The sequence below is a fragment of the Hemicordylus capensis genome, chromosome 5, assembly GCF_027244095.1.
Source record: "Hemicordylus capensis ecotype Gifberg chromosome 5, rHemCap1.1.pri, whole genome shotgun sequence".
Lineage (NCBI taxonomy): Eukaryota > Metazoa > Chordata > Lepidosauria > Squamata > Cordylidae > Hemicordylus > Hemicordylus capensis.
In genome coordinates this window covers 126,260,338-126,277,142 of record NC_069661.1, presented here as the reverse complement: position 1 = coordinate 126,277,142, position 16,805 = coordinate 126,260,338, and the positions used below count along the sequence as shown (strand labels likewise).

General features: G+C 43.8%; 1 protein-coding gene across 6 annotated transcripts in view; it reads right to left on the bottom strand.

The window, feature by feature from the left end:
* TSPAN9 (tetraspanin 9) overlaps positions 1–16,805 on the bottom strand; it is a 419,005-nt gene that overhangs the window by 19,032 nt on the left and 383,168 nt on the right. For all 6 annotated transcript variants that reach the window (XM_053256310.1, XM_053256312.1, XM_053256314.1 and 3 more), the window contains 2 exons: positions 5,737–5,928; positions 3,121–3,195 (listed from right to left, as the gene is read on the bottom strand). In XM_053256310.1, the coding sequence (XP_053112285.1) occupies positions 3,121–3,195; positions 5,737–5,928 (267 nt within the window). The remainder of the gene's footprint in view (positions 1–3,120; positions 3,196–5,736; positions 5,929–16,805) is intronic.

Below are 16,805 nucleotides of genomic sequence, written 5' to 3'. Positions count from 1 at the left end.
ATTGTGTGTGAGAGAGCAACTTGTGCCAGTGATGTTACTTCAGCGCTGGCACTGTGGCTGGCAGTGGATTCTGGGTCAGAGATTAGTCTTTGGCCATTTTTGGACTGTGTTTGAAATGTGTGTTCTGTGCTGGGAGGGCCAAATTCCGCTTTACTGTGTGCTTCTGCAGTGTTTTTCAAGGCAGGGCTGCAAAATGCATTGCAAATTGCAATGCAAAACCTGTGTGCAGTGCACTCTGTGAGTGCAGCTTGTTCCAGCGATAGGGAACAATGGAGAAACACGAAGCACCCTATTATTCCCCACTAGTCATTAAGCCCGTTACATTAACGGGTGCTAGAAGAGTTGTGTAGAATTGTTTGCAAGAACAGTCTTTCTTTCCTTTCTTTCTTTCTTTCTTTCTTTCTTTCTTTCTTTCTTTCTTTCTTTCTTTCTTTCTTTCTTCTCCCTCCCTCTCGCCCTCCTTTCCTTCCTTCTTTCTTTTTACTTTCTCTCTCTCCCTCTTTCCTTCCTTCCTTCTCTCTCCCTCCCTCCCTTCTTTTTTCTTTCCCTCTTTCCTTCCTATCTTCTCTCTCTCTCTCTCTCCCCTTTCCTTCCTTCCTTCCTTTCCCCTCTTTCTGCCTGCCTGCCCCCCCCCCCGCTCTCTTTCTCTCTTCTTTCTGTTGTGTGTCTTGTGTCTTCCAGCACTGCCCGTTCGGAGAAAGGAACTACTCCCGCGCGGCGCCCTGCCAAGTCCCACCGGGATCTCTCTGCTCCGAGGTTGGCTGTCTACCTCCCCGCCCCCTTAACTCTGCCCAGAATGAGTCACCCCGGCCTTCTGCCTCTTTCACAGTCGGGTTGGGGAAGTGGGGAGACCCCCTCTCCCAGCTGGAATGAACGTGGTTTTCAGGCTTGCAAATGCGTTGCATCTCCCGCCCAGAATCCGGATTTTTGCATAAATCTTTGCCACGAGCATTTGCTTTTCAATCTTTTGCAAACCTCTCCCTGCCCCACTCCCCTGGACTGTTACCCCCCACCCACTCCCGGCACAGACTCTGTGCTCCCCTTTCCCTGCAGATGAGTCCATTTGGGCTGCTCCTGGTCCGCTCCGAATCAAGCCTTTGCCTGGCTTCTCGGCGGCAGCACGGGCAAGAATGCGAGGCTGGCGGCCATGGTGAGGCGGCGGGATGTTTCAGGGCCGCTGTCGTCTTCTCATCTCATTGTATTTCCCCCACCCTCTCTCCGTCTCGCATGCGCAGAGCGGTTCTGAGCGGACGGCACCATGTGCACTTTATCCGGGAGGGGGGACCAACCCTTCCCTTCCGCCTCTGCCCCTTCCTAGATAGACCCCTAGGCAAAAACCCCACCTCCCATACAAAAATGGGACTTGTGTCTCAGCCCACGAAACAGAGACAACGTGTGTCTCCGCTTGGAAAATACGGCCCTATGACGTAAGGCGGTCCCCCCACTCAGTGTGATGCGAATGGCTCGCCCCACGCATGCGCAGAACACCCGGCAGAGACACGGACGCAGACACCCAGCCGCAGACACGGACGCAGATACCCAAGCATTTTATTATATAGGATAAGTAGGTCCTAGAGACACCAAAGTGGGTTGTGTGGTAGGGCATGATGGGTGCTACCTACCACCCAACTCACACGTGAAATGGGCAAGCAGATGATTTTTAACAAATTTTTAACCTTTCCCCAAAAAACCCATTTGGGGAAAGGTAAAAAAAAATTAAATCACCTGCTTGCCCATTTCTTTTGTGGTTTGGGTGGTAGGTATCACCCATTATACCCTACCACACAACCCACTTTGGTGTCCCTAGGACCTACCCATGGGGATGGCCAAAACACTTGAATCGTTTTGAGTTTGTTTAATCGAAGCAAACATTTTGGCCACTGTTTCGACAAGATGTTTCAGCCATCTGCATTTTGTTTTGAGCTTGAAACAAAATGTAAAATCTGTTTCGTGCACATCCCTATCTCACAGCACTGTTGTAAGGATAAACAGAAAATGGAACTGGGAGAGGGAAGGTCAGTTTATATGCCACTGGCTGACATGAGGAATTTTACTTATACTGCTTTTCAACAATTTTGAATGATGATGGCTCCAGCTATTTTCTGTTGAACTGAAATTAGCTTCCCACAACTCCTTGTTCCATATAATTTCTGACCTGATGCCAACGAACTGGGGGGTGGGAGCGGGCAGTTTAGGAGCTTTTCCAGATGGCAGCAAAGTGCAGGGTTTAGAAAACTAATACCATCTTATTCATAGTGCACACATTTACATAGGCTCCTGTGAGATCTTACCCTGTGGCCACAGCCCAAGCAGGAAACTCACATGATTTTCACAGTGTCACCTGCTGGCCAGTGCTTGCATTCTAAGATTAACCCTAACCCTTTTCATTACTATTTAATTAAACAGTATGGGACATTTGGTTGTTAAAAGCACTTTCTTGACCCCACTTGGTCCACTTTTTTTAGAAAGGCACGACGGACACAGGAAAAAGGAGAAAGGAAGACACTAGCGATCAGAAAAACTTGCCAAAACTACAGAGCTCTCTCAAATGCAGTCTAGTCCCGAGTGAGACAGAACTGGAACTGGAAGGCAGCTACGCCCACAAAGAGTCACATGTCCAGTTCTGTCTCGAGTATGCGCACTTGATAACCCATTTCTGAGGCTCTCCTACCACCGGGGAAAAAGCACTTTTTTGACCCCACTTGGTCCACTTTTTTTAGAAAGAAAAAGATGTGGGAAAAGGGGGAAGCATAGGGTAGAAGAGATCAGATTGGTAGCTGGGGGGTGGGAAAGACAGTTTAAAAGTAGTATGAAAAGGAATGGGTTCTTCTCAGAATGCTAACACTGGCTGGTGGGTGATGCTGTGAAAATTGTGTGAGGTCCCTGTTCAGTATGTGGCCACAAAGTAAGATCTTACTAGGAAGGAGCACAGAAGTGTATGAGAGTGTCTGGGCTGTGAGTAAGAGAAGGCATAGGAAGCTTTCAATATCCCACACATGACTGTCATCTGGAAAAGCTCAAGGCTGACTTTTGCGGGGGGGGGGGGGGCAGGGGAACCAGAAGAGATTAGTTTTGCTTCTGAAAGAGGCCAGCCAATGGAATGGGGGTGTATAAACTTACCTTGTCCATATACACGAAGAATAAAATTAGTAATATCAGCTCAGCCAGGAGAATGATCAGCAAAACAATGAAAAACTGGAAGAAAAGGTAAATGAATAAAGAGGGCTGTTACAATCAAAGAACGCAAGATATTAGAATATCTTATATAAACAGCAGTATTGAATTAGAAATCATGAGTAGTTTGTATGAAAACAGCAGCATACTTAAACTTAAACAAAATGGGTCGCATGCTGATTAAATCAGTCCTGACATCATTCATTCATTTATTGATAAAAATGTATTTTAGTGCCTTTGGTTTTGTATCATCCCTTTCTTGTGTCTTATGACATTGTTTTGTATTAAGCTTACAAAGGCTATTCTTACAAATGTATAATTGCCTTTTAAAAAACAATGTATGCTTTTAGAACCTATTTCATATCTCACTGGCAGTGATACATTGTCTTTTCATAATGCATGTACCTTTTCTACAAAGTGTATGTTCTACACTGTACAGAACGTACAGTTATTCACCTGCTAACTTAACAAAGAAGCACCTTTTAAAAGTGATGATTCTCTTTATTGAGAAGGGGGAGAGCAAATGGCCCTATCTATCCCCAGCACAGCATCGCACCAGCAGCTGTTGCTGGTGTCAATATTATGTTTCTTTTTTAGATTGTGAGCCCTTTGGGGACAGGGAGCCATTTTATTTATTTATTTCTATCAGTGTAAACCACTTTGGGAACTTTTGTTGAAAGGTTCATACATCATGATTCTGTGTGAGAGCAGAAAGAGCAAAAAAAAGTGGTCCTCAGCAGAGAATCCAACTGATATCAGCTTTTGTTTGTTTTTAAAAGTAGGTTTCTAGCCCTTATGGATATTTTATTTTATTTTGTTGAATTTTTTTATACCGCCCTACCCAATTCAGCTCAGGGGAGTTCACAAACAAAACAAAAACAGTTAAAATCAATTGCCAATAAAAACAAAAAATTTAAAATACCATAAAACAATCAGTTAAAAACAATTTATAAACCCTAAAAAAAAACACCCACCCTCCACCCCAAACCCAGTACATTAAAAAAACACACCCTACAACAATTTAAAAACACTGGAAGGCTAGGCCAAGCAGATAAGTCTTAAGGGCTCTCCTGAAGGTCAATAAAGAGTTCAAATTATGAATTTCTGCAGGAAGTGCATTCCACAGCCCAGGAGCGGCTACAGAGAAGGCCCAGAGTCACCACCAGATGTATCAGTGGTAACTGGAGACGGACCTCCTCAGATGACCTTAACGTGCGGTGGGGATCATACAGAAGAAGGCACTCCCTGAGGTAACCTGGACCTAAGCCGTTTAGGGTTTTAAAGGTAATAAACAGCACTTCGTATTTTGCCCGTAAACATATCAGCAGCCAGTGCAACTGTTTCAAAACAGGCATAATATTGTCTCTCCGAGTTGCCCCGGAGACCAATCTGGTTGCCGCATTTTGAACTAACTGAAGTTTCCGAACTACATACAAAGGTAGCCCCACGTAGAGCGTATTGCAGTAGTCGAGCCTGGAGGTTACCAGCTGGTGCACCACTGTTTTGAGGTAGTCTTCTTCAAGGAATTGACACAGCTGTCGAATCAGCCGAAACTGATAGAAAGTACTCCTGGCCATGGCCTCCACCTAAGACACCAGGGTGAGGCCTGGGTCCAGTAGTACTCCCAAGCTGCGTACCTGCTTCTTCCGGGGGAGTGTAACCCCATCCAGCACAGGGAAATCTAACTCATCCCTCAAATTCTGAGCCCCTACAATAAGCACCTCTGTCTTGCTTGGATTCAGCTTCAATTTGTTATCCCTCATCCAGCCCATTACTGCTTGTAGGCAGGCATTTAGGGAATGAATGCAATTTCCTGATGAAGCAAATGAAAGAGAGAAGTAGATTTGGGTGTCAAATATGAGAATTTGAGAATAAAACTTGAACATGTGTGGGAAATGTCTGCTGAAACTTCAGCAGCTAGTGGGGTGCTGAATGAGGGCAGTGTTATATGTCAAAAATGTTTTATGCTATGCATGAAGCGTACAAGTAAAATAGGTATGAACACTAGCATACACCAAGGTCCCTAGTGTTTGGGGACCTTGGACCAACCAGACTTCCCGAAAGTGGTTACTTCCACACTTCACTTAAAATTGCTACAAGAAACATTGGTGCTTTCCACAGTAAACATGTAAAGGTATCCAATAGCTGGAGGTTTCAGTGCCCTGCACAGATCCTTACTCCTCCTCAGGACCAGCAAAACCAGAATGGATGCATGCACATAGAATAGTATAAGTACTCCAATGTGCTTCTCACACAGCATGCCGTAGAGTAAGCACAAGAGACAAAAAAACACTGAATTTTTAATTCCCCACCCCACCCACCCCCAGTAATTCAGCTGGTGTGTGAGAGAAGGATAGAAAAGGGGAGCCTAGATCTTTTAGGCTTTAAATGATACAGTGAAAGTCTGGGCCACATTTTGCTGCTTTCATGATTGCGTTGGAGAGCTGACTGGTTCTTTTTGAGGCAGGAGTCCTGAGAGAGAACCATTTTACAATGGTTCCCTTGTTTGAAATATGCCTTGTGGGAGAAGAAAGGAAGAAGACCTCTCCTCTGCCAACTTACGCTTAGGAGGAGGCACTTGTTTTCCTTGATAGCACCCAAGCAGCCCAGGAAGCCGGTCACCATGACGATGGTACCGATGGCAATGACCAGGTTGGCAGCTGACAGAGATGGGAAGCTGGGAGAAAATGTGGCAAAGTTTCCTTGTGACACCGACAGCCATATTCCCACACCCAAGAGTCCGCAGCCACATAACTGAAAAGAAACACAGAGAAAAAACAAACATTCAAAATTCAGCTCATGTTTTTCTCAATCTTTTGCAATTTGAGTCAGAGCTGAAATTACATTTGCTAATTTTTTTTTAGCTGCTTCATTGTTAGGTTATCAGGAGCCAGCACTGGGAACATGCATTGCCTCCTCGTCCCTTTTCAGAGCAACATCCCTTTCTCAGCATTAACTACAGTTTCACATGACTGCTTTTTCACCCACCATTCTACACGAAATATCTGGATGAAGTTGTCTAGAGATCTAAGCTGAAGTGTCTTCAGCATTCAGGTAACAATCAGTCTGCTCCTCATTTTCATCAGCTCACACGGAAGCGAAGGAGGTTCTGAACTTGTGTGTTGCATTGGTAATGGACCAGATATGAGTGAACAAGCTGAAGTTTAGATTGTATGCAGACATTACACTTAACCATGGATACGAGCAGACATGGTAACGAAGGTAGATTGATTGACCTGTTGATGGGCCCCCTGCTTTCTGAAGTCTGGCTGGTGAAGATGTGTGACATAACAGGGCTTCCTACGGTGGTGCCAAGTCAGTGGAATGATCACCCCAAGAAGATCAATTTTTCTATATTGCTGCTTTGCTTTTAGTGAACTTGGCTCTTGAAGACTCTTTAGTGAACTTGGCTCTTTAAGAGATCATTAGGTCTGATTTTATTGCTACTGCCTGTTAGCTTCTGACAGAATTCAGAGTGGTTTTATTTCTGTTTGAAACTGATTTAAACTTTGTAATCATGAGCTTCCAAAGCTTGAGTGTGGCAGGATAGACATATTTCAATAAATGAACTGTACACCAACGTTAAGTCATAGTTTCAATGTCTGATTTTGAGGGAACTACGATTTGTATCAGTGCACCAGGCACTTCTGGGTACCTCCAGTCCGCGACTCACTGGGGTGGCAAGGAGATATGCTGCTGCCCCGTGGGACCATTTTTCAGGATAGCGCCAGCAGGGGAAATGTGGTGGTGGGTAAGAGCACCCTCCCCAGTCCTTACAGTTATCCCCCCCACACCGGCCAAACTGCCGGACTTTCAGACTGGATCAGAGGTCCATAAAGGGCCTCCAAACCGGTTCCGTGCATATTCCTAGCAAACAATGGAGAGGGCTATTGCTTCCATGCCCTGCTCTGGTTGTCCGATAAGGGAAGCAGAATGCTTGACCAAATGGAACCTGGGACTGATCCAGCCAGACTCTTCTTATGACAATCCTGTTGCCATGAACCCAGGGATGGCCTTGCCAGACTATCTAGTCTCAAAATGTGTGGCATTCCTGCCTCACTTTGTTTAACTCGATACAAGTCTTGTCTAACCTGCCCTTGAATCTCCACAGTTAGGACGATTCTATCATCCCCCACCCACCCAAGAATCTGTTTGACAGTCCATCTGCCTTGATTGTTAAACGAGAAGGTCAGACATTTGTTTGAGCTCAGGGCAAAAGTCTGAAAGTTCAGAGGATTAGGAAACACCTCTCATTGTGCAAATCGCATTGTGATATTCCATTACAAATGGCATTTCTTTCCTTACAGGACCACCTGTGGCTTAAAAAAGAGAGACTATTTTTAAGCCTGCAGCATAGGAAGCCACCTAAATTAACATGCTGTGCATGGCTGTTGTGATTTAACAATTTAATAAAATTTTAAGTGGACAATTAAAATTCTGTATTTCCCAGTCATGCTTGGAGACCTGTTGGCCCTCAAGTGCCACTGACATAATAGACACAACAGAAACCCTTTTTAACTAATTTGGACTTTGCATTGAAGTCCAAATTAATTATGAATCAAAAAGATACTTAGTGCTTAAAAATGAATTCATTATACAGAGAAAGTGCATTAAATGGATATTACTGATGAAATGGCTGAAACATTTCATCGAAACAGCGGTTGAATTGGTTTTTCCAATGAAACAGACTTGAAACTTTTTGAGTGTTTCGGCCATAGGGAAGAATGGAGAAACTCGAAACACACCATTGTTCCCTATGGGTAGCTCCTAGGATCACCAAAGTGGGTTGTGTGGTAGGGCATGATAGGTGCTACCTACAATCCAATCCACAAAATTTTAAACTTTCTCCCAAACTCCCACAGGATCCTATGTTTCGAGCTCAAAACACTTGAAATGTCCCATTTTGAGTTGAAACATTTCGACGATGAAACATTTTTGACATCCCTGATAGAAACCAATAGGCCCACCGCATCAAAAAATTTTAAAAGCTTCAAAGGCTTACTGGTATGTTTCCAGTATAGATTGGACAAATAACTAACATGAACAGTCAGATATTTCAAATATTATTTCCACTCAAGAGGAACTCCTCTGGGACCCATACTGAGAGGTTGTTTGCATGGACCATTTTTTGACAATTAAATATGTGCTCAATGCAACCCACTCCCAGAGACCCATGCTGTCCTCAGAAAAAGATTATTATGCTTCATCATTATGTTTACAGCTTCTAGCAATAAAATTCACAGTAGGGAAGCAGAAGGCCAAGCCTCAGTATTTCTTTCCCTCTGAACTCTCTCCATTTTACATGTCTTTGTTAATGTGATCTGAAAAAGAATCACTTAGGAGTCAAGCATTGGACAGACATGAAAAAAAGAAAGAAATACTACTCTAAAGCCTCACAGTTGTGTGTACTTGTAGAGTTTAACCTTTTCTTGCATAGTAAGAGGCAACAGCTGTCTCTATCATATTTGTATACTGTGTTTCCCTCAAGAAGCTCATATATGGGGTGTTTATGTATTTGTTACGCTAATATTTCACAGCAGTCCCCCATTCAGTGGTCCTCAACTCCCCTATCTCGGTACATGGGGTTCTCACTGGCCCCCCATTGGGCTCTCCCAGTAGTCCTCCAATCAGGTCTACATCCACGCTGATTACTATATTGCAGGGCTGTTCAACTGCAGCCCTCCAGCTCTTTTTGGACTACAACTCCCATAATCCCCGGCCACAGTGGCCAATAACCAAGGGTTATGGTAGTTGTAGGCCAACATCTGCAGGAAGGCTAAAGTTGAACAGGCCTGCTATACTGTTTCAGTTCTTCCAGACTATTCACTGGTCCTCATTTAATGCTATCCCTGGGGTCCTCTGAAGTATCCATATCCTTCTTACCCCTGCACCACAGGAGTCACTTGGTAAATTGAATTAGATGGAAGTCTAGATATTCCACCTGTTATCACTTGGATTAATTCTACTTTAAAACATATTTGAAATAATTAGGTCTGTTTGCCAGTGTGGTTATTTTAATATAGGAGTAATATGGTCTCTTTGAGATGACCCCAAGACCAAGATGTCGCAATCTGTATCAACTCCAGTTTCCAGACTACATACAAAGGCAGCCCCATATAGAGCGCATTGCAGTAGTCAAGTCTGAGGTATATGTACTACAATCTTGAGGTCATTTTGCTCAAGATGATCCGCAAGCTCTAGTAATGAAAGTCAAGGAGCACAGTGAAAAAGTGGGACTACGTCTAAATGTAAAGAATACTAAACTAATGACAACAAGTATAGCAACCAGCCTCAGAATTGATAATTAAGACATTGAAGTGGTGGATAGCTTCTGCCTTTTAGGATTGACTGTCAACAGTAAAGGATCCAGCAATCAAGAAATATGCCGCAGACTAGCACTTGGTAGGGTTGCAACGAAGGCCTTGGAAAAGACATTTAGATGCCGTGACATGTCTATACCTACAAAGATTAGAATCGTTTGGACAGTGTTTTCCCCCGTGACACTCTATGGATGCAAAAGCTGCACTTTGAAGAAGCAAGATAGAAAAAGTATTGATCCTTTTGAACTTTGGTGCTGGAGAAGACTTTTGAGGATATTATGGACAGCCAGGAAAACAAACCAATGAATCACAGAACAAATCAATCCCGAAGTCTCACTTGAGGTACAAAGGACCAGGCTCAAACTATCATACTTCAGACACATTATGCGAAAATCCAGCTCCCTTGAGAAGTCCGTAATGCCTGGAAAAGTTGAAGGAAAGAGAAGAAGAGAATGACCAGCAGCAAGGTGGATGGACTCGATTACGACAGCAATGAATGCACTACTGAGAGACCTCAAAGGCCAAGTTGAAGACAGATCACCCTGGAGAGAATCTATCTATGTAGTCGCTAAGAGTCAACACTGACTTGACAGCACTTAATCAATCAATCAATCAGCCATCTACTAGAATATAGTTCTTAACAACTATGAGGAGTAGTTGAATCAGTGCAGAGAGCTGAGTTACCATGTTATACCTCTGCCAGCTTCCAATCTCTAACCACCCAACTCCCTGAAAGGATCATCCCAATCTCTATCAGTAGTTTGACCAAAAAAGTACAAAGATATTAAAATAGAGTGTGATAATCCTAATAGAATCCCCTCCTTCCAGATCAGAACACACAGATTTCCTTAACCAAGTGGTTAGTTTTATTTTTACTATGCACCAAGAACCATGAACTGTGCCTGAACCATGGTGATGAGATATGTCAGCACCAACCTGAACTGCACTTAACACCAGGACTTAAGGTTGGTTAATAAGCCAGCTTGAGAGGGAACCTGGTTAATATTAACCATGGTTAAGACAGGTGCTGATGTGTTCCTTAAAGAATGATTGAGTGGGATGGGATGGAGTTTGCTCTAGAGAGGAATAGTGATGAGAGGCATGTGATGCCATGGCCCTACAGTTAAGAGATTGGGACTAATACATTTACATCTTCCATAAAATAGGCAAGTACATGGCCAGGGGGGATACTGAAGGCCAAACAGCAGGAAATGCCTGTGTGTGTGCACACACATGCACATGTGTGGGTATGTTCTTGTTTTGGTGCGACAATCTCTGAAGGGGTAAACGTGCTGCTTTTGTAGTATATGCTGAGAAAGAAGTGAATCTGTGCAAATAACCTGACAGGCAAATCCTTTGGCAGATAGAGCGACAAAGCAGCAAAAAGGCATATCTCATTGCATTCAACAAGGGCAAAGCTCCCATTACTCCCCTGTAACAATGTCATACTCAACAATAGAGCAGTGTATGTCCATGACAGCACAACCAAGCTCTAGCAAGATTTAAAAAGTCTCAGGAAGAGAAACACAGATGGTGAAAGGAATGCCCGGACTGACACACTATATGAAGGGCCAAGGATTATTGAGCTTGGAAGGAATTATTAGAGAGGATGTGAAGGAAGAATTCAAAAATGATAGTGGGCTTAGAGTGAAAGTTGATTCACTATCCCATTCTATTTTATCCTATAAAAAGAACAAGGGGATGCCTGATAATTTGCAAGCAGGAGAGGAAAGCCTCATGTACCCCATGGACACAAACAAGCAAACTCCAACCACACAAAATTTTGTCACCGGAGGTTAAAGAGACAGACTGTGGCCACGTGTGGTGTCATCACCAGCAACTGTGGAACTGTGGAACAGCAAGAGAGGGCTCCCATGGATGAGCACCAGAATATGGAAGAGGGAAGTTTCCTGTTGCTGGAAACAGAACTGGTAGTACCCTGTTGCACTTACGAGGGACTGTATCTGAGATGTTGCATTCAAAAGAAAGTATGTGTATCAGTAAAATGAATGCAAATTTGAGAGATTTGTTTTGTTTGTTTTTATTATTTATTATTGAGGGTTTTTGCAAACGATATTGCTCTAGCAAGGGGAACAGTACATGTAAAGTAAAAGTCAATATGGGAATATATGGAGGTCATGGAAGAAAGATAAGCAGGCATGAAGGCACCAAAATTCTTCATCTAGAGTCTTTTTTGCAGATGCTGCTGCCAAGTTTTAAAACCTGGAGGCATCTCCCAGACCAGGAGAGTTAAAATGTTGCCCTGTTGTTTCCCTGTCCCCCCACCTTAAATTTTATTTATTTATTTAATTGATTGATTGATTGATTGATTGATTTCTGAGATTCTTGGAAATCCAGAAACCACATTCCCTGTGGAATTTCTTACACATGGAGCTCAGAGCATGGACAGCTTGGTACTGAAGTTACAAATATGGCCAAGCAAACCAACTTCAGTGGCAAATGTTCAGTGGCAAATGTTCACAAAGCTTTTGCACCCCCATTCCCCCCCCCCACTGATGCAGCAAAAAGTAAAGTGGACTCTTTAATATCTGACCATTTAATGTTAAACTGGCTGGTATGCAAGGCAGCTGCTAAGCGTGATGACATGGTTACTCAGCAACTCTATGTTTTGGGGCAATGGTAATTTTTGAAAGAAAAAGACTCAGCAAAATGCATAACGTACAGGCATTTAATGAAACCTCTAAGCACCTAATAAATCACCTGTAAACAACACAGCTCAGCAATGGGATGGTCGAGGCGTATGTATTATGTTGTATTATACCACTTAAAAAGTAGTGATGCATCCCCATTACTGACATCCCATATATGTCTATGTTCCACTCCTGAATTCTGGTTTAATTTGAAATTGGAGCATGCACACTTTGTACCAGCTTTCAGTTTCCTTGGATCAATTTGGTTCAAGGGTAGGAACGACAGAAACAAGCCTTGCCACCAATGAAGCTTGTATCAAAATACTTCCCTTTACACTGTTTTGACTTGCCTGCCTGCCTCTCTCTCCGTGTGCTGAATACTACAGGATCCTGGACTCAGCCAAGCCCGCTTGCTGGTGGCAAATGGACAGAATAGTTGCTTGTCAGCTATCCTGACTTCTGATTGGTTGTGAGCATTACAAGCAGATGCTCCTAGAGCAGGGCTGCTCAACTTCGGCCCTCCTGCAGAAGTTGGCCTACAATTCCTATATCCCTAGCTATTGGCTAATGTGGCTGGGGATTATGGAGCTGCAGTCCAAAAACAGCTGGGGGGGGGGCCTACATTGATCAGGCCTGCCCTAAAGAAACAAAAGGGCACATCCTGATGGGCTCTGGGGCACTAAGTATGCTAATTACTGCAGTTTGGACTGTTGTAGGCAGAGTTCTGCCTAGGTAAACGTCTTTGAAAAATACCAGACAAGGAGCCTGATGAAGCCCTTTTGTTGGAAAGCACTGGAAGTGTCTACTCCTTCAGAAAACAAGGTAGGGGGCTGGAGAGAGGGAGAGAGAGAGAATAATTTTGCAGTGTTGAGCCAGTGTGGTGTAGTGGTTAGAGTGCTGGACTAAGACCGGGGAGACCTGAGTTCAAATCCCCATTCAGCCATGAGACTTGCTGGGTGACTCTGGGCCAATCACTTCTCTCTCAGCCTAACCTACTTCACAGGGTGGTTGTGAGGAAAAACTCAAGTATGTAGTACACCGCTCTGGGCTCCTTGGAGGAACAGCGGGATAGAAAATGTTTTTTTTTTTTTAAAGTATCTTGATGGCATGTTTGCTGGGAGAATGAAGGGCAGCAACCCACCTGCCCTTACTGAGGAGTCTCCCCTGGCTATTAAATGACTACCCATGAGTAACCTACTTTGGCTGTCAGCCATTGTTTTCAATAGCCAGATTCAACCCAGAAGCTTACAAGCATGGCAGGAAACAATAATCCAATCATTTTTATTAGGTTACCCCAAATTTCAGTACTATGTGTGAGAGAGAGAATCTTTACCCACTCTCCCCATACCTCTCGTAATTTTATAAACCTCAGCTACAGTGTGCCTCTCTTCCCAGTTGCCTTTTCTCCAAAGCCTCTCTGTGTAGGGAAGATGCTCCAATTGTTTGTTTAGTTGCCTTTTCCCTTACTTTCTGCAGCTGTATGCCATTCTTTCAAAAGACAACCAAAACGAAACACAGTGGCCAGAATAGATGGGTCTTAGGGAAACAAAACAAGCAAACAAACAAACAAACAAACTGAAAGGCTTGATTTCATAGCACATGCCCTTTAGTGGCCTGCAACAATCCTATATGTAGGAATGTGAAGAGGCCACAAAGAACCATATTTCCATATGTTAACTTATATTTACACACTGTCTATGTAGCCCAGTAGCTCTCAAGGCTGGGTTGGAAGTAAACAAACACACACACATGGGGTGGGGAGGGGGACCCCTGATCATATACATGTGTGGCATCTCACATTGAGCATATTTGACATGCTGTTCTTCATTTGAAAAACTATCACTTGAGCTCAGGAAGGAACAGTTGATGCTGATTATACAGAGAGAGAGAGAGAGAGAGAGCTTTAAGCTTCAAAAAAGGGACTTCATTTACTTCTTGATTAACTCATTGCTATTCTGGTACTGTATATAGCTAACCTACTCAAACAATATAGCCGGTTATCTCAAACACTGATAATCTTATCAATTTTTTAATCTGCTCCTGCACAGGCCTAGTGACAACATGCTGGCCCTTAGTAATTTAAACTTTCTTCTAGCCTTATCCTCCTTTACCAAGTTCTTGCAGTGCTCATATGTAAATATGAGACGGTTAGTACAGGATCTAAATATTGCTCCCACAAATATCTGTGGAAACAATATTTCATCATTTATGTGGTAGCTTTGCCTTACGAATACCATATCAGCCCAGAAAGAAGTCAAAAAGGGCTGTATCCTGGCCCTGCTTCTGTTCAACTTTTGCATCATTTCCATGGTGACCCACCTTAACAACCCTGACTTCTAACCTCCCAAGTTGGCTGAAAGAACCATCTCCATCCTACTCCATGCAGATGCTGCTGCAGTCCTTTCGAGGACCTCTATAGGTCTCAGAAGGGCACTGGCAACATTGTCACAGCACTGCAAGTACTGTATCCCCCGCTGCATATTTGACACAGTTGGAAATACCAAGCCACAGAAAGGTGTTCATCCTTGCCCGTTGTCATGCCCCCCCCCATCCGCTGTTCTGGAAGACAAATACAGGAAGATCACATTAATGGAAAGACTTTGGCCCTGTGACTCTAGGGAGGTGGAAACCACTGAACATGTACTCAACTCTCGCCCCTTTTATAAAGACAGCCAAGACAAGCTCAAACGAAGGATGTGCAAACAGGTTCTACCCCAAACCTGTTCAAGGTCAAATCAAACCCCCGCCCCCAGTTCAGTCCGACCTCAGACTGAACCCACCCACCCCCACCGACGGTTCAGGGGATTCGTGGTTTAAAAAAAATTATTATTTTTTTTATTACCTTCTTCCCTTTGGGGGAGTTCGTTGGAGCAATGGAGGTCTCCCCTCAATTTATCACCTCCGTGGCCCATATAACCTTTTTTGGCCCGTTCAAGCCTCCGTAAATTGGCATGGCGGTCATTTTCCCCGCCGGCACACATGTGCAAATGGCCTTTGAGAGGCCTGGCATAGTCCAAGGCCTTGCAGAGGCCATTTACGTATGCGTGGCGGCCAGAGGCCCTGGACCATGCCTGGCCTCACAGAGGCCATTTGCGTATGTGTGGCGGTGGGGAAAATGGCCGCTGCGCCAACTTACCGAAGTCTGAACGGGCTGAAAAAGAGTTGCACATACCGTGACAGTGATAAATGAGGTCAGCGGAGGGAGGGGGAACCTTCCCGGACCCCCTCCCCCAGCCTAGAGGAAGCCCCCTGAAGGAGATAAAAGCAAAAAAAAAAAAAAACTTTGCAAACCCTTCCTGGACAGAACCGGGGGGGTGGGGGTGGGTGGTTCCAAGGGGTGCCAACTCAAATTGGTCTGGTCACATTCGAGTCCAGTCCAGACTCGAACCGAACTGGGCCAGCCAGTTCCGTGCACATAACTAGCTCAAACTCCCCCTTACTTCTTAGATACCCTGGTTGTTCTAGTCAAGACTAAGCCAAGACACTGCTTTTGGATAAAAACTGGAGCATCACATGCAACACTGCCAGGTTCTGCATGGCAGCGTGCAAGATCCATCGGATCCTGACTGCCAGCCATGTAGCAGATTTACTACTGACTATTCTACATGTTTGCCCTATTTTAGTTAGTTGTTTTACTTCACATTTTATATTTTATATTAAACATTTTATACTTCTTTGTTGTTTTTACTCCTATAGATAGTTGTATCTCTATTTTATTTTATTAATCTCCCCACAATTTTTAGAGTTGTATTCTATAAATTATAACTCTATAGTCTATAGCATATGCATTTTTAGTAATTTAGTTATAACTATTTCATTATTATTCAGATATAATACTTTCAATGTAATATGATTTTATTGCCACATGATCTTCTGTCTCACTGTATCTATATTATATCCTGTGCGGGTCTTTGACGATAATAAAGATGATTGATTGATAGCTATATATCCACAGAGTTGTATAAGTTTGTGGAATAAAGGGCATCTGTGGAAGGAGAAAGTGGGACACCCATCAGCCAAGGTACGAGAAGCAAAATTCAGTCTTTTGACAGCTCAAGGGAGATTCCAGAAAGTTACAGGGCACTCTCTTCTAATTTCACCCTCCTGTCAAATCTGATTCTTTATGAGTGACATTCATGAGGCAGGCATGCTTTGTCGGAATCAAGGTCCCCAAACGGGGCCAAGTGCCTGAGAGATGCCAACGCTAGCAAGCTCCAGCATTGGAACACACCAGCCTGGACCTATTTCACTGGACGAGCGCCTTTGGCCTACTTTGTTGGATTATGACATTCTCGAGAGCAGGCATTCTTTGGTGCTCTCTGCATGCATGGATCTCGCTGCACAGAAAACAAGGGAACAATTTTCCTTGGCAGGTTTAAAATTAGAAAGGTGAAACTTGCCAAGTTGATCTGAATCTCTTGGCAGATGGGATGAAATATTTCTGGACCGGCGTCTGTAACGCTTGGCATTGCAGCTAGGGAACAGCTGACTTCTACTGCAACGACATGATTAATTCTGACCCTCTTGCCAAGTGACTGCCGCAGCTGAGCCTTTGCAACATCTCTTTCATTACACAGTTCATGCAGGCCTCTTCAAACTGATCATACAGTAAAGTTATCTGCTTTGCATGCCTACCAAGAAGAAGGTCAGCCTGAGTCCA